Source organism: Coptis chinensis, chromosome 2 (assembly GCF_015680905.1).
Source record: "Coptis chinensis isolate HL-2020 chromosome 2, ASM1568090v1, whole genome shotgun sequence".
Taxonomy (NCBI): domain Eukaryota; kingdom Viridiplantae; phylum Streptophyta; class Magnoliopsida; order Ranunculales; family Ranunculaceae; genus Coptis; species Coptis chinensis.
The window spans coordinates 110238267-110260804 of NC_141457.1; the positions used below are offsets into that span (position 1 = coordinate 110238267).

General features: G+C 36.5%; 2 protein-coding genes and 1 long non-coding RNA gene across 4 annotated transcripts; 2 read left to right on the forward strand and 1 right to left on the reverse strand.

Annotated features, from left to right (window-relative positions):
* The first annotated feature begins 5250 nt into the window (after window positions 1-5250).
* Window positions 5251-9209, forward strand: LOC147520524 (purple acid phosphatase-like). 2 transcript variants are annotated; one of them, XR_015212658.1, is made up of 8 exons: window positions 5251-5628; window positions 5927-6127; window positions 6261-6371; window positions 6585-6814; window positions 7457-7595; window positions 7911-8131; window positions 8544-8665; window positions 8755-9209. XR_015212658.1 is itself a non-coding variant. In XM_086592056.1 (5 exons), the coding sequence occupies exons 3-5, from the start codon at window positions 7994-7996 to the stop codon at window positions 8951-8953; spliced, it is 459 nt and encodes a 152-aa protein (XP_086448182.1). In that variant the 5' UTR covers window positions 6585-6814; window positions 7457-7595; window positions 7911-7993; the 3' UTR covers window positions 8954-9209. The 2 variants fall into 2 exon arrangements, 1 of the variants encoding a protein (XP_086448182.1); XM_086592056.1 differs by lacking the exons at window positions 5251-5628; window positions 5927-6127; window positions 6261-6371.
* Window positions 9210-9825: 616 nt separating this feature from the next.
* Window positions 9826-12534, reverse strand: LOC147520525 (purple acid phosphatase-like). Its single transcript, XM_086594291.1, has 8 exons — window positions 12373-12534; window positions 12051-12254; window positions 11807-11918; window positions 11394-11620; window positions 11104-11242; window positions 10548-10768; window positions 10333-10454; window positions 9826-10250 (listed from the first exon to the last, which is right to left on the reverse strand). The coding sequence occupies exons 1-8, from the start codon at window positions 12532-12534 to the stop codon at window positions 10046-10048; spliced, it is 1392 nt and encodes a 463-aa protein (XP_086450417.1). The 3' UTR covers window positions 9826-10045.
* A 3851-nt stretch (window positions 12535-16385) lies between these two features.
* On the forward strand, window positions 16386-22508 carry LOC147520526 (uncharacterized). Its single transcript, XR_015212661.1, has 3 exons — window positions 16386-16706; window positions 17106-17636; window positions 22265-22508. It is a non-coding gene; the product is annotated as an uncharacterized LOC147520526 (long non-coding RNA).
* The last annotated feature ends 30 nt before the right edge of the window (window positions 22509-22538 follow it).

Sequence of the window (22538 nt, forward strand, 5' to 3'; positions counted from 1 at the left end):
GATCGTGGGGTTTTCTTTTAGGGACGGGGAGAGGATTTGGGTTTTCTTTCTTTGGGTGGCGGCAAGCGATAGAGGGACCTTGGTAGTCACCGATGTTTTTCAGGATGGATCAAGTAAAAGAGGGTTACCTTTTACGGATCAATACCAGAAAGAGCACATTGAGCACTACCCAAATCGCGGGCGTTGAAAAATTCGGAAGAAAGGCGGTGTAGGTCGAGATCGCGAATCGGGTCTCAACTGGATCACCAAGTAAAGTCAAGTTAAAAATATAGTTAGAAAGGAGCGCAAAGAAGTAAAAAGCGATGCATTACCACTTGAAAGAAAGCAGAGATGCCTTAGAAAGCGTCGGAGGGAGATCCAGCGGAGAAAAAATTCGGACACATATAGTGGATAGTAATGCCACACTTTGTCGGAGGTGGTCGGTGAAGAATAAAGGATTTCTTCTGCGGACGAAAGTACGGAAGACCGATACCACTACACTACAAATTTGGTGCTCTTCTTGATATAAAAATGAGTAATTATATCAGCGGAGTTGGATTTTAGGGATTGAGTCTCATTATAATGGTTCGCGGCATACATGACACGCCAAAAAATTGCCTATGCCTTGAGCGGAATATTGAAGTGATTACATACATACCTCGACATCTAGAAGGGTTAAAGGAAAGCGCCAAGCCCGCCGCTATATCGACCTACTGATAGCAATGAGACAACGGTAGGGGCTTTACGGATGTGGAAAATGGGTGACAGGGGACATGTTCTAGGACCAAATCATCGGGAATGCCATAGCGGCCGTGATGGCATCGAGATTAGGTCTGATGGGTATGGCGGTGGGGAAAAGCGATCTTCCGCACGAAGGTAGAGGTTCCGCGGTAGAATCGTAAAGAGTTAGGGTTCGAGGATTCGGATGGATTCGTAGTGTGTCGGCTAGATGCGGAATATGAACCCGGATCGAGTGGCGAGGTATCCGTGATTGAGGCCCGACATAGCCGGACTAAATAAAAAAGAAGGAAGTGGAAGCAACAATGGGGAACGAGTGATAAAAGGGTAGAGTGAAACAAATGAAGCAAGTGAATGCGACAAAATAACAAAAGAAGGGAAGGGAAAAGAGGAAACAAACCCGAATACAAGGTAGCACAACCCGAGGGCGACTCTAAAGAAATCCGATCGAGTTTGAAGATCGCCCGAAGGTGAAAATAAAAAAAGCGAGAAAAGAAGTTGGAGAGAATTTGGAGAGAAGAAAATGAAAGGTTGAAATGGTCGATTTGGAGAAGAGAGAAGGGGTTTAAGCGGGAGTCTAAGCGGTGGGGTAAAAAAGTAAATTCACCACAAAGGGACCATAGAGAGGAAGAGACGCGTGGGGCCTCGGAATGGTGAATGTCGAGCAAGTCTTGGCGTGCTGCGATTGGGACATTTGGATGCCATGATGAAACTGAGCCAAGCGAAGAAAAGGAAGTTAATTGAACTAACACAATCACGAGAATACCTTGAAGGGAAAGAGAGGAATGAGGAGAGGTTCGGTCCCGTTGGTCCGTCCCGGAACATTCTGAGTTCCCACGACGGCAAAGGAGAGAGGGGGCATCCATGAGGTCATATTCATGACATAGAAGGTTATAGGTGATAAATGGGCGTAAGTAAGTTAAGGTGGAGGAGGCGATCTTTGGTGATCACGTCCGCGGAATGCCAAGCTCTTTGGGAACCGCTAGAAACTACTGCGGCGGTTGGGAGGACGGACGGCGTAGGATCAAGGAGTGATCAGCGAAGAATAAGAGGGTGAGTGATACAAGATTGAAGCTGCGGAACTGCCGGAGACGAAGTGGAAGTACAGGGGCCGCAAGATAAAGGAGAGATGAACGACGGACAAGAGGCAGTTGAAGGAAAGGGAAAAAGAAGTATAAAAAGAGAGGGAGTTTAGAAGAAAAAGGGAGGAAGAAAACGAGAGAAGAGAGATTAGACTATAGGAGAGAGATTGTATCAGAGAGAATCAGAAAATTTGTCAACACAGTTTTTGTTCGGTAATTGCTGGTATCTGAAAGATAAATCTTTGTTGATGGACTGACGCAATGTTTTGGACTACATCGTTCCATCTATCTAACTTAATGGTAAAGGCTATATAGCAAGAGTTACAGTAGCTAAGTGCGTAAATGCGTTCATCCACTCTATAATTGTGATATGCCTCGATGAAAGTCGTGTGTATTTCACAGAACGGGTAGACCAGGGTCTACAGTAAGGGTCTTCCTAATGGCCATATTGTCATATCGACATGCCCGTTCTATTCTATGGTCCAAAAATCCTGAAGTGTATTCTGTAAAATGTGTACTGTGTAGACGTAAGTCAACTTGGGAGGCTTATGAAGCTGCGCTTATAAAATGACGTTCGCGTGGGGCTAACCGTGATGTGGATACCGTTCTTTTTCTGAATCGGCCGAAAAGGTAGAAGTTTAAGATTTTTAATGGAAGCCAGTTAGCTAATAGGCCCATACCATTCTCTGGTCAAACACAATACTTTTCTTTAGGGGGGAGGCTTTAAAACCAATGAAATTGCGCTATTAAACAATTGGACATGACCTTGAAATCGTTTATGTCCTATCGATCGGCCTTTCCATAATCCTCCCATCTCCTTTCTCTGTACCTTCACTGCATCCAATCTGAAAGGTTCAACTAGTTGGTTAAAAAGGAAGATTGGGTTGCAATTTGGGTGGACCATGTACCCAACTAGCTTCTTGTACTCAGCGTCTCAGCCTACCCTCCTCAACTTGACCATAAGTTTGGGTCAGGGGGGGGGTCAGCTTTTTAGCCAGACAAATTGTGCACTAATTTCCTAACAAGGACGTCTCCCTACATATGAATCCCTGATATGGCAAAGCATCCTTTTCAGTGAACAAGTAATGTGTGAAAACGTTGTCTGTAATTTGATGCATTAAAATAAATTGAGTTTCAGTAAGACTTTATTTCATTTCAAATAAAAAGGCATCCACTTGTTGTTGATTTCACAATACCATATTTCCAAAAAATGTAGTATGTGGGATTTTTGCATGAGGGTTCAATAGTTTATCACTAATGTTAGACCCAAATCTTTTTGTGCAGGTCAATGAGATCCACAAAAAGTATATTCAAGCCCTTGAAGATCTTTTTGAAACACAAAGCAAGGGTTGGCCACGCTGATCTCGAGCTGAGAATTCTTTGATTTGTATATGTATATTTACTCGTCAACTTGATTAAATTAGTAAGGGAAAATGAAACGTAAACAGGGGCGGATGCAGGATTCAACAATAAGAGGGCTACTAACACTAATTCTCACTATTATTATTATATATATATATATATATATATATATATATATATATATATATATATATATATATATATATTTTTTTTTTTTGGAGTGAACTGTTATCATTGTATTTTTGGGTTTTGAGCAAAGTTAGGGGGGATACATCCCGAGTCAGCCAATTCATAGATCCGCCCCTGCGTAAAAGCTCCCTTTGAAGAATGAAAATTCCGGTCCTGTCTACATACAGTTATAACTCATAGCGTTACCTCCCAACTTCTCCCTCTCAATTGTAGTTCAGTTCAGGTGGTAGTAAAGAATTTTTCTAGGGATCAGATAATATTAGACCGACCCACTTATTTAACCTACTCTTTTATACCTACTGATATGTCAAAAGTCTTAATTATTGATTTATATAGAGATACATGTCCGTGTGTATTGCAATACAAACCAACGTTATCCAAATAGTGAGTCGAAATAGTAGGTCTACAAAGCAGAAAATTGGGTATAGGTACACAGACGCAAATTTCTTATGTTCAGAGGAAATAGCAATTTTTTTTTTTGTTTTTTCTCCATAGAAACTGAAATTTGACATCTGTTTCAAATTTGAGGCTAACTTTTACAATTTTGACCTCTTTTATTAGTCCCAACTAAAGAAACCAACTACCAACAAAAAAAAAACTACAAACTAAATCAGTTACCAAAAGAGTAGTGAGTTAATCAAAATAACTAAAATTCATCCAAAATCTACAAATTTCCAATCAAAAGTGAGATGAATTTCTAGAGAGACCAAAACAATATGGAAAACATCAACTTCAAAAACGGAAAAAATGTATGTTGATTACAACTAATTTCAATCTGAGCTTTAACAATTTAAAATGCATCTACGATAATTTTGAATATCATGTTTAAGTTTTGTTTGATGTAATTCAAATTGTGAAATTGTGAAAAGGACAAATGAGTTTTTTATAAAGACAATTGTATTATTTGATTGCGGTACATCTTGGAGCAATACACACGCATACCCTTGTCGATGAGGTGGCCTCGATTGACACACATACCTGACTTTGCACATTAGATTTAAATTATTATTTATTTGTGGAAAAAATTGGCAGTTACAAATGAAAGGATAAAAAGGAGAAATAAGAAGTTTTAAAAACAGTTAATACACCCAAAAAGTGACATGTTGTTAAAATTGGAGTAGAATCAAAAGATAATATTGATCTTTCTCTAGACAAAAAACACACTAAAGAAAGTGTCTACAGCCCAATTTCTAGGTCTACAAAGTAGGTCCGTGTCCACACATATTAGTTATGAGAGATTTAACTTTAGGAAACCAAATAAAATGAGTTTTATATGGGCATGATTTTAGGGATATGGCAAATCGAAAATTAAACAAAAATAATTGGGAAGCAAAAAGACCGTGAGATTTAGTATTATTCCTTTTTACTAGCTTCTTATTTTCCCTTCTTCTCTTTCATCCTCTTTCTCTTGTCATCAACATTCTTTACTCACTAAGAAAAAAAATCTCACTCCTTTTATGTTTCAACATTTAGAGATAATATTCATCATGTTTAACATTCTTCAATATTTAGACACGCCACAAAAATTACATCCCACCATTTTAGACATGATAGTCATCATGCTAAACATTCTTCAATAATAGAACAATTATGTCATTTATTTGTCATTGCATTTTTTGTTTTCTCATTTTTTTTTTCTATAGTTTGCTTGGGGGTACTAATTTTAATGGAAGTTCTTTTTGTATATACAATCTTTGGTAATCACCCTACTTACCTGTATTATTATTCAAACCATAATTTCGGAGTCTCGACTCTTGAGTCTTTAACTCTAAAGAAGTGCTGTAATTGAGATGGATCCTAAAGTGACAGCACGAATAAGCTATTAAAACGTAAGGCAAAACGACGATTTTTTGGGCATCCTATCTACTATCTAGTGTTTTTGTCCCTACGTAATCTAAGCGAAGACCCCAAAGTCAACTTTGAAATGATAAACCGAAATCGAATCTATAAATAGTCCACCCTTCCTTTAACTACACAAGTCTTTCATAATATCCGTATATATACCAATGAATATTCCCTCCCTCCATTAACAAATATAAGTACGCTCCAACTCTCTCTTTCTTTCTCTCCTACAACAGGGAAGAAGAAGGAAATGAGGTCGTGGGGTTCGTTTGTTGTTGTTGTTGTTGTTACTGTGTTGTGTTTAATCTTGAATGAAGCAAATGTCTGCAATGGAGGAAGTACAAGTAGTTTTGTTAGGAAGGTTGAGAAAACTATTGATATGCCACTTGATAGTGATGTCTTTCGTGTTCCTTCTGGTTACAATGCTCCCCAGCAGGTGTTTATCTTCTTCTTCCTATAATTTTTTAATGGCCTTCTTGGTTTTTACACCCAGACGGCTAAACTCTTTTCATTGCTGAGCTTTTCTTTAACTTTTTTTAATAACACTTTACTTCTTTTTCCCGTTGTCATTCAAATATTATTAAATGAGTTACATTTATGTTTGAATAGGTGCTTTTATACTTGGGTCCCTTTATACTTTATTAGTTTGATTAATAAATTTGATGCCTACCCCATTTCTGAGATTTTCTTTATTATAAAAAAGAAGAAGATATGATGTAGTGTTGTGTTTTAAGGTTCATATTACTCAAGGAGATTTAGTGGGAAAAGCAGTGATTGTATCTTGGGTAACTCAAGATGAACCGGGTTCAAATACTGTGCTGTACTGGAAAGCAAATGACAAACAGAAGTCTAGTGCTGAGGGCAAAGTGCTTACCTACAAATTCTACAATTATACTTCTGGATACATTCATCATTGCACCATCAAGGATTTGGTGGTAGGTCTGGAACCCATTTATTGTTTATGGTAGCTCTGCTCTGTAGTTAGACGATTAAGTTGCACCTTTACTTGCCACAGGAAGGTGTGTGTTAATGTAAATGATGTAATTTTGAGTTTGTTGTGTTTTGCAGTTTAATACAAAATATTACTATGCCCTTGGAGTGGGTAACACCATGAGGCAGTTCTGGTTTAGAACCCTCCTGAAGTTGGACCAGATGTTCCTTATACTTTTGGTCTCATCGGTAAATTATATGAACCTTAATCTATGTGAATTCAACTACAACAGTTATTGCATTTCCTATGAAGCTTTAAATGGAAAGCATGGTTATCTGCATTTATCGGTTTATGATATAGAACTTTGGCAGATACTCAAAGAATTACAAGTGCTGATAAAGAAATGTTCTGTAATAATTTTTCATTCCTTTTGGTCTTACACTATATGACGTCATTTGCAGGGGATCTTGGCCAAAGTTATGATTCAAATTTAACACTCACTCATTATGAAAATAACCCAACAAAAGGACAGACAGTGTTGTTCGTTGGCGATCTCTCTTATGCTGATAACTATCCATTTCACGACAATGTAAGATGGGATACATGGGGCAGATTTGTGGAGAGAAGTACTGCTTATCAACCGTGGATATGGACTGCAGGGAATCATGAAATTGATTTTGTTCCTGAAATCGTAAGCACTCCATATCTACTCAAAGCATTTGAAGTCAATATGTTTATCAGTTGTTCTATGAAATTTTCACCTAGTTTACAGGCTATGTTTTCTTTGCGAATAGTTATTCCTATGCAGCTGAAAGATTGTCGTTGATAAACTAGAAACATTTATTTTTTAACAGAAACAAAGAGATGTAAATATCTTAAGAGTGTCTTTACTTGACTAAGTTGTCATTCATGCCTTCATCTTTGGGCTTTAAACTGATTGCCTTTGGTACATTTTCATCTTAGGGACACTGTGAAATCCAGGGAGACCCGTTCTCTAAGTATTAGGCCTTGTCTCCTTATAATATTATGGTAATATGCATACCGACTTTGCTGCCTCAAAATGACCCGAGTAACCAACACACTTGTGAAGGTTTATTGGCTCTTTGAATCCGTGTGTTTATCTTGAAATTGTTTTTATGGGAGATAAATGCAAACTTATGTTAATGGAAAGTATAACAATTTTCTTCATCACCCAGTTATTCTCATGTGCACTTCAGCCGAAATGCTGCTTTCCAACACAATCTGCTTTTGTTCAAATCAAAACATTTTTTTGAGAATTGATTTCCTTGACCGGAGGTGGTCTTTTTATTTTATTATTTTATTTATTTTGAAGGGTGAGACTGTTCCTTTCAAGCCTTTTACTCGTCGTTATCATGTGCCCTACAAAGCATCTGGAAGCACAGCTCCACTATGGTACTCCATCAAGCGAGCTTCCGCATATATCATTGTCCTCTCTTCATATTCTGCCTATGGTAAGCTTGTTTACCTTATTTATGCACGTTGTGCTTGATGTTTTGCTCCCTTGTGTAGATGTCCCTGGACAAAAACGTCATACTATCCCTCTACAAGTTAGCATCTATGAAAACACTTATCTGTCCTGATATGACAATCATGATGAGGTGCAATTTTGTTTTGCATGTTAGTAGTTATCTTAACAGAAGAAAGAGTATGATTCAGATTGATGAATACCCAAATTGTTAACTGCTAGTTACATCATGTACTTAAAGTAAAAGGTTAATGTGGTTGCACAGTCGCTTTACATGGCACAATATTCCTCTCTTGTGCAGGCAAATACACCCCTCAGTACAAATGGCTTGAACAGGAATTCCCCAAAGTTAATAGGACTGTAACACCATGGTTGATTGTTCTTATGCATTCCCCCTGGTACAACAGTTACAATTATCATTTTATGGAAGGGGAAACCATGAGAGTAATGTACGAGCCATGGTTTGTAAAATACAAAGTAGATGTTGTATATGCTGGACATGTTCATGCCTATGAACGATCTGTAAGTTCATTTTTTTTCTCTCTGCTCTGTTTAATTTGACTAATCTAGATAACCTGATTCCTTTTCTTTGTTCATAAATATTATCGGCAAGTGCAATTTGACACTGTATTTGGCGTATATATGAGTATTTGCTGTATTATATGGCTAGCTGTGCTTCTCTCTAAGAGCACACATTCTTTTCAGGCCAAGTAAAAATTCGTACTATGGCAAGTTAAATTAATTTGTAATCTCTATATGAAGTGGGTTTTTTTATCTCACTTTTCAATAGGACTGGGCTCTAAATTAGCTTCTTCTTATTTCTTTCGCCCTTAGTATACTATTTGCTCTTTTGTCGCTTTTAGTATGGATAAAAGAATTGTAGAAGTCCTTGCTACTTTCTCTGCTATGGTCTGAAAAGACTTTTTTCTTACAGGAACGTGTCTCAAACATTGCATACAATGTAGTAAATGGCATTTGCACTCCTATAAGTGACCAATCTGCCCCTGTTTACATTACCATTGGTGATGGAGGGAATCTAGAAGGATTGGCAACCAAGTAAGATAGTACTCACAAACATTCATTCTGACAGTTACTTATAGATTATTCTGTCCATTGAATATATAAAGTTTTCTTTGAATATGCAGCATGACCGAACCTCAACCAAAGTATTCAGCGTATCGTGAAGCAAGCTTTGGTCACGCCATGTTTGATATTAAGAATCGGACCCATGCCTACTACAGTTGGCATCGTAATCAAGATGGTTATGCTGTAACAGCAGATTCTTTATGGTTTTTCAACAGATATTGGAATCCTGTTGATGACTCCACAACAGCTGTATCATGATAACATCCTTCTTTCTGTCCAATCCCCTGCAATCCAATCCCCTGCAAGATGTTTTCTTCTTCTCGTTCTGCTTTTGCCTTCCAATGTTCTGCTCAATGTGTGCCTTCATTTTTACTTCCGGGTAAATACGATTTTGCTTTAGAGCAAGCACTTGCTGCAGCACTAAAACTAGACAAAACTCTAAAGTGGTCCATGTTGTATGAAAGGGAATTGACGCTTTGCGTTCAAATAATAAGATTGTCTATTTCATTTTTCCCCTCTTGGAATTTATTGAATTGTGAAGCAATTGATTATCATGCCCTCTTGTCCCAGGACTTGTTCTTCTTTTTAAGCTCCATATTTCAAGAGTCTGTTTGATCACTTGTTGTGTTAAGACAGGTTGAGTTGGCCGTCCACCATTACTGCTGCTTCTTAGGCTGAGTGATAATTAATGGACGTGTTGATGGTAACATTTTTATCTGTTCCTGGCCAACCAATACTTGTGTTGTTTGCAAGATATAAAGCATTTTCATTTGATGAGAAAGAAGTGGATTTCTGGTTGTTCCACTCAAGTTTTGGAAAACCAAAGGTGGAATATCAGGAGTTACAGACTACCAGTAAAATGAGTCAGTTTCCGCTTTAGAAAGGACTCTTTTACTGTATTAGTATTAGTTAAGACTACCTGTATTGTTTATTTTGTTTACATTCACCGGATAATACTAATACAGAACTCTTAAAACTAGGACATGTTTTTTTTTAACCTTTTGCAATGACTGATAGCAGAAGAGTTACAAGAGTTAATAGAAGGAAGAGATTTGCAGCTCCAGGCAATCATCTTTTACATTAGTTCAGAAATCTAGTGCTAGTACACTAATTTGTGAAGAAAAAACCAATATTGAGCATACTAGTATGATCTTGAACTAAAGTTGTGAAAAAGAAAGAACAAATATTGAGCAGCTAATCGCACTGAAAACGAATGTGGATTGAGTATCTAATACAACTGAAATTGAATGTCTACTCGCTATTCGCACTGTTGGTGGTATACCAAACCTTCCAAGCTAGAATGCTCTATTTCATATGGTTCACAGATTTCTAAAATTGATTACTCTTCCCTTAAGCCACAGTACCAGCAGTGCTACTCTCTTCATGTGGATACCACTGCCTGTTGTAGAACCACTGAGAATCTCCAAGAACTGCTTCGCTGTCCTGGTTACGGTGCCAGGAGTAGAAGGCATGCGTTCGGTTCTTTATTTCCAGCATTGCATGCCCAAAGCTTGCTTCCCTGTAAGCTGAGTAACTAGGTTGTGGCTCTGTAAACCTGCACATAGAAAATGACAAATGTCATTCAAGAAGACGCTACATAATGTTGTTGTAATGAGGTTAGAAGCAGGAAGACTTACTTATTAGCAAGGCCTTCTATGTTTCCTCCATCCCCGATTGTAATGTAAACCGGTGCAGATGAGTTTAACACTGGTGTGCAATTCCCATTTGAAACTTTGTATGCTATATTTGAAATTCTCTCCTGTAGCAGATATAAAGAAAATTAGAAATTAGAACAGTACTAAGAACTTAATATGAGATTCATGTAGTAAAAAGGTCACAAACTGAAACTTACCGATCTCTCATAAGCATGAACATGACCAGAAAACACAATATCCACTTTGTTTTCAACAAACCAAGGTTCAAACATCACTCTCATGCTCTCTCCTTCCATAAAGTGGTAGTCATAACTGTTATACCATGGAGAGTGAAGAAGAACAATCAGCCATGGGGTCTCTGATCTATTCACCTTTGCGAACTCGTTTTGAAGCCAAACATACTGCGGCGTATATTTTCCTGCACAGGAAATCCAATCATATCCAGTTATCAACTTATTAAACATTCTTTTTTTCTTGTTTTTTTGAAATGGTTATGGGGTTGAGACAGACCCCAAGAGTATGATCATTAGAGGGAGAATCCTTAGTACAATAATACTAGGCTCGAAACCTTACAATCATGAGAAACTCATGAACATAACTCACTCGGGTACATACACAAAGACTTAACAACATAAAAACATCTAATGTCTGCTGCTAAACAAAAGTTTATCCCTTAATACCGGGTGATCATTCTATTCACTTGCAAGATTGTTTACCATGAAAAGAACTATTGAGAACAGGTAGATTGTTTACCATAAGCTGAATATGATGAAAGAACAATGATATACGCCGAGGCACGCTTGATTGAGTACCAAAGTGGGGATGTACTGTTAGATGCCTTGTAAGGAACATGGTATCGATGTGTGAATGGTTTGAATGGAACAGTTTCACCCTACAGAAATGAAAAGTAAGAACATCAATCTATAGTCATAAATCAAGCAAAAAAATATATCGTCATAAACCTGATGGCAAGTTATTTATGAGATATGCTGAAACAATAGGCAACCAAGTAAAAACCTCCAAATATCAGAACAGCAACTTACATAATCGGGAAGGTAATCCAGTTCATGATTGCCGGCAGTCCAAATCCATGGCTGATAGGCAGCATTCTTTTCAACAAACCGGCCCCATGAGTCCCACCTTCTGTTGTCATGCAACGGGTAATTATCGGCATATGATAGATCACCTACGTACAGTACTGTCTGCCCTTTCGGATTGGAGTTGTAATGTTCCAATGTCTGATTAGAATCATATGTCTGTCCCAAATCTCCTGTGAAAAAGGACAAAATATAGTCATGTCTCTTGAGGCAGAAATCATTATTATAGTGTAAGGAGTAAGGTTGTGTGCTCGATCAGACGTTAAGTTGGCTATTATATGTCTTCGAACAGAATTGCCAAGTTCAATTGGATAGTATTTAACTAGAATCTGTTTATCAAAAAAAAAATTATTACCAACCTATAATGCCAAAGGTGTAAGGAACGTCAGGTCCAACTTCGGGAGGAGTTGTGAAGGAGAAACGACGGGTAGTATTAGCATTCCCAACTTCATAAACGTATTTGGTATTATACTGCAAACAATCCCGAATCAATAAGTAATCCACCATCAACAACAAAAAAAAAAAAAAAAAATGGTCATATACAAATCTTCACTAGCGAAACATGTTTAAACTTAAAATATAAATGCAACAATAAGAAAATACCTCCAAATTTTTTATGGTGGCATGGTGAATATGGCCAGATTTATAGTTGCAGAAACTGTACTCCTTACTATCGGAGTAGGCTCGTTGCTTGTTTTTGTCATCATCAACCTTCCAATACTCGACAAAATTCGAACTCTTTTCCAATGGAGTCACCCATGATACAATCATACCTCTTCCATTATGATCTCCTTGAGTTATATGAACCTTCATATTTTAGCAAATTAGTATACATTATTCAATTTAAACACGTACCGTAAAACCATCTTCACAATTAAAAGAAAAAAAGGAAAAATCTTCAAGCATGTGATATACTAATATGCACCTGTTCTGGAGCATTATAGCCGGGTGGTGAACTAAGAACACTGAGAGGCAAGTCCGTAGACGCTTGGGTCTTTCTAACGTAGGAGCTCGAGGTACCACCATTGCAATATGCAACACCACTTATAATCAAAACTAAAGCTAGCTTGAAACTCATCATACCCATAGCTCCCTTTATGTTTTCTCCCTCTCTCTCAAGCTAAGCCACAAGACTACAAGAGTACTACTATTTATAAAAAAATTCTGTTATATATGGGATATCCTAATAGAAATCAACAGTAGTTATCAATTTATAGTTGAGTCGAACTTGGTAGCTTCTCTCCTGAATTATAGTTCGAATCCAAGTCGAATAAAAATCGTCATGTCTTGTGGACAGGCACTTGGGCCGAATTTAGTAGCTTCGCCCTGATTCTATGTGGAAACTAAAATATAAGTCCAATCAAAATTAGTACACATATTCCGACTCGAAATAGAAACAAAACTTTCTTTTTTTGCAAACTCGCCTGTGTATATATATGTGTTTCGTTCCCTCTCAATTCTAGCACAAAATTGAAAACATAACTTTCACGTCCTACGTCCTGTTTCATACTTTGGTTAGGCCTTGTTTGAGATAATTACTTAATAATTTGTTCTTTTGTTGAGAGAGAGTTGAATTGATTCAATCATGTTTACTTTTCTTTCTCCCCAATGTTCTCTTACGATGACTACAAGTCTACCGAAAACTAACACTGGAGATGTTTTCATGGAAGTTCAAGTTAAGAAGACATGCAGAATATCCAAACCATCTATTGGCCCGGGGTGGAGTGAAGTGAAAGAAAGTGATCCTAAAACAATGTTGTTTCAGCTTCCACATAAATTCTTGTTTCTTCCACAGTTGTCGGATTATATTTTCACACAGATGCTTTCTATCATGAAGATTCACCCTAACAGCATAGCTTTCGGCTATCTCAAAGAACGAATTGCATTCTATGCGTCCAAGAAAGCCCATTCCTTAGCATTGACGTGTAATGATTCTTTTCACATTGTTGCATATATTGAACTCTTTATTACTGAGTATGAAGAAAAAAAAAATTATGGTGTGGAAGAAGAAAAATATTATGATGCTGAAGAAGAAATAGATTGTGATGCTGATGAAAAAAATGTAGGAAAAGATTATAGTTTTGATGATGATGATGAAGAAGAAGAAGACTATGATTATGATTCTGAAGAAGAAGATTCTGATTCTGATTCTGATTCCGAAGAAGAAGAAGAAGAAGACCTGGTTGTGGTTGCTTCGGCAACGAACGAAAACCAAAGAGTTGTACTGAAGAAAGTTCATACTAACTGGGAAAAGGAAGTGTGTGCGTATTGTTTTACAAGGTTCTTGGATGAATCAGAGACTGTTCGAATCCCCTGTTCACACGTTATGCATTTAGGCTGCCATCGTTGTTGGTTGTCGGAATTGGATACATGTCCCGTTCATAGTTGCAAGGAAATTATTGTCGTATGATTCATATAAGATTAGTGAACTCTGTTTCTATGAAATTTTTTGCAATATATTTTTTCAACTGTTGATCGTGCCATCTAGACATTATATTAAAAGTAGAGTACAAAGGTATTTCTCCATTTTTTTGTGTTTCTATAGCATTAATTCCAGATTTCCATTATACTCCATATATATACAACTAGATTTCCATTAATTTTTTGTGGAGAAGAGAGAGGGAGAAATGGGTTTGTGGGTGGAGGGAGAGAGAGTTAGGGTTTGGTTGAGAAAGAGAGGGAATAAAGGAGGGAGAGAGAGAGAATGAAAAGCAGAAACTAGAACAGACTCAACTAATGCCATTTCATTCATTGAGCAGAAAAGCAGAGTGTCATGGCCAACAAGGAAATTGCTAACAGATGCATCGGAGATAAGAGAGCTAATGGAATTTTTTTATGTTAAGCATATTTATAGGTAATGTAATAAGTTTGTTGACATTAGCTTGTAATAATTTTTCTATTAGAGACATTGAAGTTACCCCTAGCTCATTTTATGAGGATATAAAGAAAATTGTATACAATGATACTAGGGGAAAAACTTATATCAGATTGTAACTCAATATAACAACCTCTCTTGCTATAAATAAAAAGAACTCTATGGTTAGATTAGCCATTTAAAAGTGAAAACACCATAAAAAAAATCTACTAAAGATGCTTAAAAACTATATTATTCTTCATCCTTTGCCACTCATCATAACAACTCTATATCTTAATATATTCTTAAAAATTGAATGGAAGAGGAAGAGGATAAGCAAATAATTTGGCAGTGACAAACTACAAACTGAAAGCCTTAAACTACCCTATTATTTTTTCATACAATGGGTTTAATCTCCCTGGTACTTAAATGGTTGCACAAAAACCTCCTGTAAGCGAACATAAATGCATAAAACCTCCCTACTATTTAAAACATAATATCAAAGCCAAAACAGACCAAAGTACCCCTGTGAAAACCGAACTGACGTCATCAATCTTTACTTATAATTTCGGCTTAAAGACAAACCGGGCTGACGTCATCCTATGTAAATTTGTATTTACATATGACAATATAAAATTACATAGTCTTCTTAACCTATTTAAATTTAAATTTTCATATGAAATTTTTTTTCATAGGAAAATTTAAATTTATATTCTGTCTGGTGTCGTCGGAAAATTTTCAATCCCAAAAGTTACTATGTAAATTTAAGTTTTCATAGCTCCAATGACTATATAAATATAGTTTTACATATATATAACTATGTAAAAATACATTTACATATATTATGTCAGGTGTCGAAAAAATTTCAATCCCAAAAGTTACTATGTAAATTTAAGTTTTTATAGCTCCAATGACTATGCAAATATAGTTTTACATATATATATGACTATGTAAAAATACATTTACATATAGTCGGAAAATTTTCAATCCCAAAAGGGTAAAAAAGAAAATAAGATAAAATGGGAAATAAAAACAAACCATATTTTATCTCTTTTTTGGAAAACATGGAGGTTATTTAATAAGACCTAAATAATAGAGAGGTTATGTGATATGGGTCGATGGGAGGGAGTTTATACTCAACCGAGTTAGAACCAAGGGACTGAACCTCATTTCTTGATTATTTCTTACTTCTTGTGAACTTACGATATTTTGAAATTTTAAAGATTTATCTTACTTATTGCGATATATAACGATATATATCTGGTAAGAAGAGTTTTCCATACCAAGTTAGTATACTGCGATATATCGTGGCATTTTGTACTATGGTTATTTTGTTCACACCCTAGAAAAACAATAGTAGTGGTGTAAGTTGAACTGTTGAAGTCATACTTTAATCTTGGTCCTTAGGTATCCAAGATCTCTTTATTATATTTTTTCTTATTTCCTAATTTCATAGGTATTAGTAAAAGTGTTATGATATGATTACCGTTGGATCTCCCAAATTAAACTGTTTTCGCTGTTTGATATAAAAGCATAAAAAACCATGAGATGTTTTATTATATATAGAAAGAAAGAATAGATATATAATATGAGCATGTCTTCAGTGCGCAGGTCGTATGGTGCGCAGGTAATTATGGGCCTTTGGATCAGTACTTTTGCCATTAAATACACACGCACCCTTGGTATGAGTGGCCGAGATGTAATGGCGCACCATACATCTCGCGCACCATAGATTTAGCCATATAATATTTATATGTCCAAATAAAAAAAATTATTATGACACATGCTCATATATGCAACGTGTTGAATAAAGCCTTCGTAAGACTTACGTCAAGATAGGTTATTGAGGAGGAAAGAAACGTGAAAAAGGAGGTAGAAAAGCTTACTAAATTTGTGCACATAAGATCTGCACAAGTGATAATTAATTCAGGCCCACACAAAAAAGAGCCGTTACTAACGCTATTTTTAAGTCCACATAAAACTTGTCTTAAGGCCGTTCCAACCGTTGATGTCTAATCTACTAGATGCATCATTTGCTAGTGTTTTAGTACATTTAAGGACACTGTCGGCAAATAAAATTTTCCCACCTCGATCTCCCCCTAAACTCTTTTGCTAGTGGTTATTTTCCCACTAGAGCAACAAAGATTTGCCACCCATCTCTCTAGCTCCCTTTTCTCATCCCACTCATTTTCTCTCTTGCTCTCCTCTATTCTCTCTCATTTTCGCTCTTGCTCTTCTCTCTTCTCTCTCTCATTTACTTGCTCAAATAAATCATCAAACTCTCCTCTCGAATTTGAACTTGTCCGCCAGTGAAGTTTGATGGCGATTCGCATCGCCTCATTGTTTAAATTTACATATCTAACGTTTGCATAACTGTTGATTTGAACGATTCGCCTCCTTCTTTGGTAAGCTCTACTCATTATCAAAACTAGGGTTCTTTTTGTTTGTTTTTCAGTATAAATTAATTTCACTTTAGTGTTTAGTACAAATCATATATGTTTGTGTTGTAGATGAATATATATTGGTTTATCGTTGTTGTTTGGGTTATGGTAAATGGCGGTCGATTTCTTGTAAAATTGCAGTTGCCTAACAATTAATTTTATTGTTTTCAAAAAACCATGGATAGATTCAGTCAAGTTTTTCGCATTTTGATGAATATTGCTTGTTCGTGCTCAAGGTCTTCTTTCTCAACATACGTTGTAAAATTCGCTTCACTAAATTTAATTATTTATATCAGTGTATTGTAATGTATAGTGGAGTATACAATAATTAATAATTTAATTGATGATTATTGTGTTGTGCAGACTTGTTTTAGTGCGACGGTACGTGTTCGTGATCAATGGAAGCATCGTGACATTAAGGTCGAGGACTCCAAGACCATTTTATTTGGTGAAAAAATAGTCACTGTCTTCAGAAACATGTGATGGCGATTGTTTGAAGGTTGTAATCGATATGGGAAATACAATAGTTGGTGTGTACTTGCAAGTGCTAGGGTAGGTGGGGTTTGTGGCAGGTGGTGGTGGTAGTGTGGTGAGTGTGGGTGTGTATAACACCCCATGTTTTTATTCTTTGTTTTCATAATAATAATAATAATAAAGATAATAATGAAAATAGATAATAGATAAAACAGATATAAAATATCCAGCAGTTACGGACGGATAAAAGCCCGTAGGTAAATGGATAAGGGTTGTCCTTGTTTTTCGGGGAGTTTTTTCACGTAGAGTTTTTGGGAAAAAAACACAGCGAGGGTTTTAGAAAAAAAATGGGAGTTTTACTGAAGGAAAGGAAATGAAGGTTTTTCCTTGTAGCTGGCTGATAATCGGAGAGCGCTACAGGTGAGTAGATTTTATCTCTCACGAACTACTATAACGATGGTTTTTTTTTTATCAATTTCAAATCTACAGATTTATTATCAAAATATATAAGTTTTATGTTTATTTGTTCATTCTATTCGGTGAGTGATTTTTGGACTGCTGTTGAAACTCTTTAGTGCTATACTATCACCTCCATACTATATCATGGAGGCGCGAGCCCCAAACACCGTCACTTCCTTAATATTTTTGATACTGTGATACTGTGGTTGTGTAGATTTTGATTTTTTTTTGAACTGTTAATTTGTGTATTTGTTAGATGATGTTGGAATCGAATTTGTTGGTATAGTATAGTGTTGGTTTGAATGAAGGGTGATGTGTGGGTGTCGTGAGGGGCGGCTGTCGAAGCTTTGAAGAACTGTTAATGGAGTCGCCGGTCTTGTTTGGGTTGGTTTAAACTATGGTTGTTTTATTTGTTGTTTTGTATTGGTTGTTGATGTATGATGGACGTTGGGTTAGGGATTGGAGTCTGTGGTGTGGTTAGGGGTCGGCAGCTGTTAAAGCTTGGAGAAGCCATTAATGGCAGCAGTAAAAATTTCTAGATCTAGTTTTGGGTGAGGTTTGGATTTAATAATTTGGGGTTTTCGCTTTCATTAATGTTGTTTGGGTTTTTATGGGGAGCAAAAACGAGTTGATGAAGTGAGGAGTGGGTGGCCGGTCGATTTGGTGGCTGGTGGAGGACAGAATTGGAGAAGAAGATGAACAGTAACCGATTTTGGGCTTGGGCCTAATCGGTTGGGCCAAAAACATTAGCTAGGATGGGCCAGTTCTATTTTTGTTTGGTTGGGCCCGATTTTTGGTTTTAATTTTGTTTGGGCCCTTTTTCCTATTAGCGTTAACTTGTTATGGGCCAGTTCTAATTTTTGTAATTATGGGCCGATTTTCTCCTATTTTGTGGGTGGGCCATTATTGTTTTTTGGATGGTTCCCTCTAGATATTTCTAGTTGGGCTAAATCTATTGTTGGGCCGGTGTATAGTTTGGTTTTTTTTGTTGGATCCGGCTAACATAATTTGAACTTTTGGTTACGTCATAGGCTTGGCCAGTTGGGTCCGAACCATGGCCTTAACCATGAGCCCACGAGCCATGCACATTTGACCTTAGTCATGAACCATGGCTATGACCCCGAACCTGTTGAACATGGAAACGACAGTTTGACTTCGACCATGATGGTTGACTTTGACTTTGACCAGAGTTGATTTTGACCAGTTGACCCAATTTGACATTTTAACTCGGATTATGATTTGGGTTATTAAGATAGGTCTAGGGCTATTAGCATACTTGACTTTAGGCTAAGACCTTTAAACATACGTGAGTATGTGTATTAACTACTATGTGATATTTCAGTTTTTATGTTATACAACGCTATGACACTTAGACATCGGTATATTAATAACGCGTAACCAAAAATACATAAATCAAGATATTTCTTCGTTCTCTGAAATAATATATATAATAAAGTGCAATAATGCGTAAATAATTTACCGCAACCTTTTAGAACTCTCCACGCCTCAAGTTGTGGAATTTAGTTTTATGACTGTTGATGTCATATGTTAGGTGGGCATTTATTGAATGTGCCATAAATGGCCCGTTAGCGTTATATATGGGTATTCATTGAATGTGTCATGAATGACCCGGGTATTCATTGAATGTGCCATGAATGACCAGATTGTTTGGATTGCCCTAAAGAGGAACTAAGGTATTCGCCTTGCGGGTTAGTTGTATTTCTTGAGTGTACGGGAATGTAGGATTAGGTATTCCTTGAATGTGGCAGGAATGACCCAGGGTATTCATTGAATGTGCCATGAATGACCGTGATTATTTGACCGCCTAGAGAGGAACTAAGGTATTCGCCTTTCTTGGGTTAGTTGTATTCTTTGATTATGCGAGTGGTTGGGTTTACTTTTGAATACCTAATATAATATCTACATATGTTATATAGAAGTTATAACTTTCTTTGCAGGGGAGGGTAGGAATTAATAACATTTTGTGCGAGGGACGCCGGTCCTACCCTTATCTACAAAGATGGATATCGGTAAGTTTTAATTCAATAGTTTAGATATTAAAACGAGTTATTATAATGAGTTATATAATGGAAGTCTTGCTTGGGAAGAAATTATGCGGTTAAAATGGCGGAACTACCCGCCTTCCAAGTCGTGAATGATTAAGTTATGGGATAATATAAAGTGATTGTTTGAATAATTAAAGTATGATAATGGTTTTATGTGGTTAGTCTACTCATACCAACAAATTCCATTTTGTCAACCCATGTTTGCTTTGTTTTGTAGCGTGGGTGTGTTCTAGGAACATAGGTGGAAGGCGGTGGAACCACGTGTGATTGGGATTCGTGCCCGGAGGCAGTCCGTTAGTTTTCTTTTAGGCCGATCTTATTGGAATGATGTAATAACGTGGGTTACATTTTTATATGACATGAGAATACGATGTTGGAAATTGTTATTCTTAAAGTTTGTTTAGGTTTGTATTGGGATGGAAGAAAGTTTTTTAATAAAGTGATAGTTGAGGATTTGGAGATTTTGTTGTTAAGTTGATCCCCGTTGTGGATGTGGGTTTTAGGTTTTGACATGTGTTGTATCCCCCGTCATAGCCTAGGTTTTTAGACAATTGAACCGAATGATGTTTGAGATATTTATATTTCAAATATTCATTTTTTTTTAATTGTTTATGCTGTGACAGTGTGGGTGTGGTGGTGGTAGTGTGGCTCTATTTATGAGTGAATTGAATATATATGGACTAATTCGATTTCGAGTTCTAGTTGGTGGTGGTGACTGTGCATTATATGTTGTGGTGTGTGTGGCGGTGTGTGTGGACTGGTGTGTGTTATGGTGTGCATGGTGGAGTGTGTGTGGTGGAGTGTGTCGCGTGGTGGTGGTGGTGTGTGGAGTGGTGGAGTGGTGTTGTACATGTGGTGTGTGGTGACTGGTGTTGTTGTCTGCCCGGGTTGGTATTCTTTGCTTTGCACGGGTTCCGTGTCTTCTTGATGTTGGGTTCTAGGTGGTGGTGTTGTTGTTGTTGTTGCCCGAGTTTTTAATTAAAAACTACATAAAGATATAAATATAAAAAAATACCCTTTTTTTTATGTAAGGAGCTAGAGATAAGAAGATTGGGATTAAATTTTCTTATAAATATTATAGTAACACATAGGATCTGCATTTAATAGCATTCGTTAAAAATATTTTTGTTATAAGAGTTGTTGTACTTATCTTTCTATGAGAATATTGTTCTTACGACATCGGTTTCTTTGTATACACATGAGTGACGGGTTGACAACATATCAAGAGGTTTTAGAGGAGAATTCAAATGTTTGCAAATAGTTTTTGGTTTATGTGAAGCTTCTTCTATCCTTGTGAATCGTTTTTCCTTGTTTTTTACATGTTTATTACTTATCCTAGCAACATGATATGCCAATATAGTCGTTTGGTTTCAATGAATTGTTGGCCTCATACTTTTTGTTTTTTTATTATATATTTCAATGAGGTTGAAAAAAAAAAAAAAAAAAAATTCCAAAAAGTTAAAATATCATTTGTCATGGGAAAAAACTTTTGTAAACAAACACTGGTAAAATTGGCAAATCTCATATTTTCTCAATAGAAATTTTTGTAAATCGGTAAAACTGAAATTTTCCCACTACAAATTGGTATGACAAATCTTTAGTGGGAAAACAATGGCAAATATAATATTTTCTTGTTAGGTTATGGAACTGTCGAGCTTTGCTTCGGTGTTCGACCATGTTGCCTTCACGTTTTTCAGTTTGGAGAAGAGGCGCATGCGCTTGACTATAGCCAAACCCAAGGGGCTCACACCCTAAAGTTACTAGAAGTTGGACACGAAGAAGGTGCGAATGCGCTTTCCTTTGCTTTGCCCAAGGCACACCCGCTCTCACCTTATTTCAGAATTTCGACAGTTGATGAAATTTCGGCCCAAAGCCCATTTTTCTTTTTTTTTTACGTGTGTACCTATATAAAAGAAATAGATTAGGGTTTTGAGACAATTTTGAGAAATTCATTTCATGGGAATTGTGGGAGCTCTATTGAGCTGGGATTTGAGTGAGGCCTCTTGTTCTTGATTCTAGTTATCTCTTGTAAACTCTCCAATCTTTACTATAAAGAAAACTAGACTCTTGTGTGAACGTAGGTAACATTTACCGAACCACCTTAAATCTTTGTGTCTCTTTGTATTTACTTCCATATTTATTATTTGCTATGAATTGTGATGATAAATTAGTAGTTTTGCTTTGTTGAGTTTGTTGTAATAACTATCAAAGTCTTGGGTATGTGACTTTTTTTGTGTGAACTCCAAGTTTAAGTCATTTGGAATTGAAAATAACTAGGTTGAAGTGTGACTTCCTAGTGAAATCTCCCAACATTTTCCACTAGAAATTTGTCCCACTAGAAATTTGACAGTAAACAAACACAGTCTTAATTCTTAAATATAACAACAGACGCCGAATATATAAGAACATACTACAGAAAATTCTACTAATTGTATTATCACTTCGTTTTTGTAATGATAGTTTTGATTCTAAATATATATTTCGTTGATTTACTCATTTACTCATATGCCGTTTTTGTAACAGAGGCGATGACTGAATTCAGAAATGGTAAACCAGCTTAAATACCGAAATGGGAGATACCATTTGGTGTATCAAAGAGACTCGTGAGAGTTGTAAAAGTATTCTTATGATAAATGTATTCTTAGAGTGACCTGAGCTTGTATGTTAGACTATTAGTTAAGGGTATACAACCCCTTCCTAAACCACTTGTATTTTTTTCCTTCATTTTCAGTCTAATTTACCATGTATGATGTGTGTATAGCAGATATCCGCAGATTTTTGTTGCGTAAGTAAAAAC

What these genes read in the sequence shown, in the direction of transcription:
- LOC147520525 (XM_086594291.1), bottom strand. Translation starts at nt 12,534, where the DNA reads ATGGGTATGATGAGTTTCAAGCTAGCTTTAGTTTTGATTATAAGTGGT. An exon ending in TGGATTACCTTCCCGATTAT is followed by an intron (nt 11,243 to 11,393) that starts GTAAGTTGCTGT and finishes TCATTTCTGTAG; the next exon opens with GGTGAAACTGTTCCATTCAA. An exon ending in TTCATGCTTATGAGAGATCG is followed by an intron (nt 10,455 to 10,547) that starts GTAAGTTTCAGT and finishes TATCTGCTACAG; the next exon opens with GAGAGAATTTCAAATATAGC.
- LOC147520524 (XM_086592056.1), top strand. Translation starts at nt 7,994, where the DNA reads ATGCATTCCCCCTGGTACAACAGTTACAATTATCATTTTATGGAAGGG. An exon ending in TTCATGCCTATGAACGATCT is followed by an intron (nt 8,132 to 8,543) that starts GTAAGTTCATTT and finishes TTTTTCTTACAG; the next exon opens with GAACGTGTCTCAAACATTGC. An exon ending in CTAGAAGGATTGGCAACCAA is followed by an intron (nt 8,666 to 8,754) that starts GTAAGATAGTAC and finishes TTGAATATGCAG; the next exon opens with CATGACCGAACCTCAACCAA.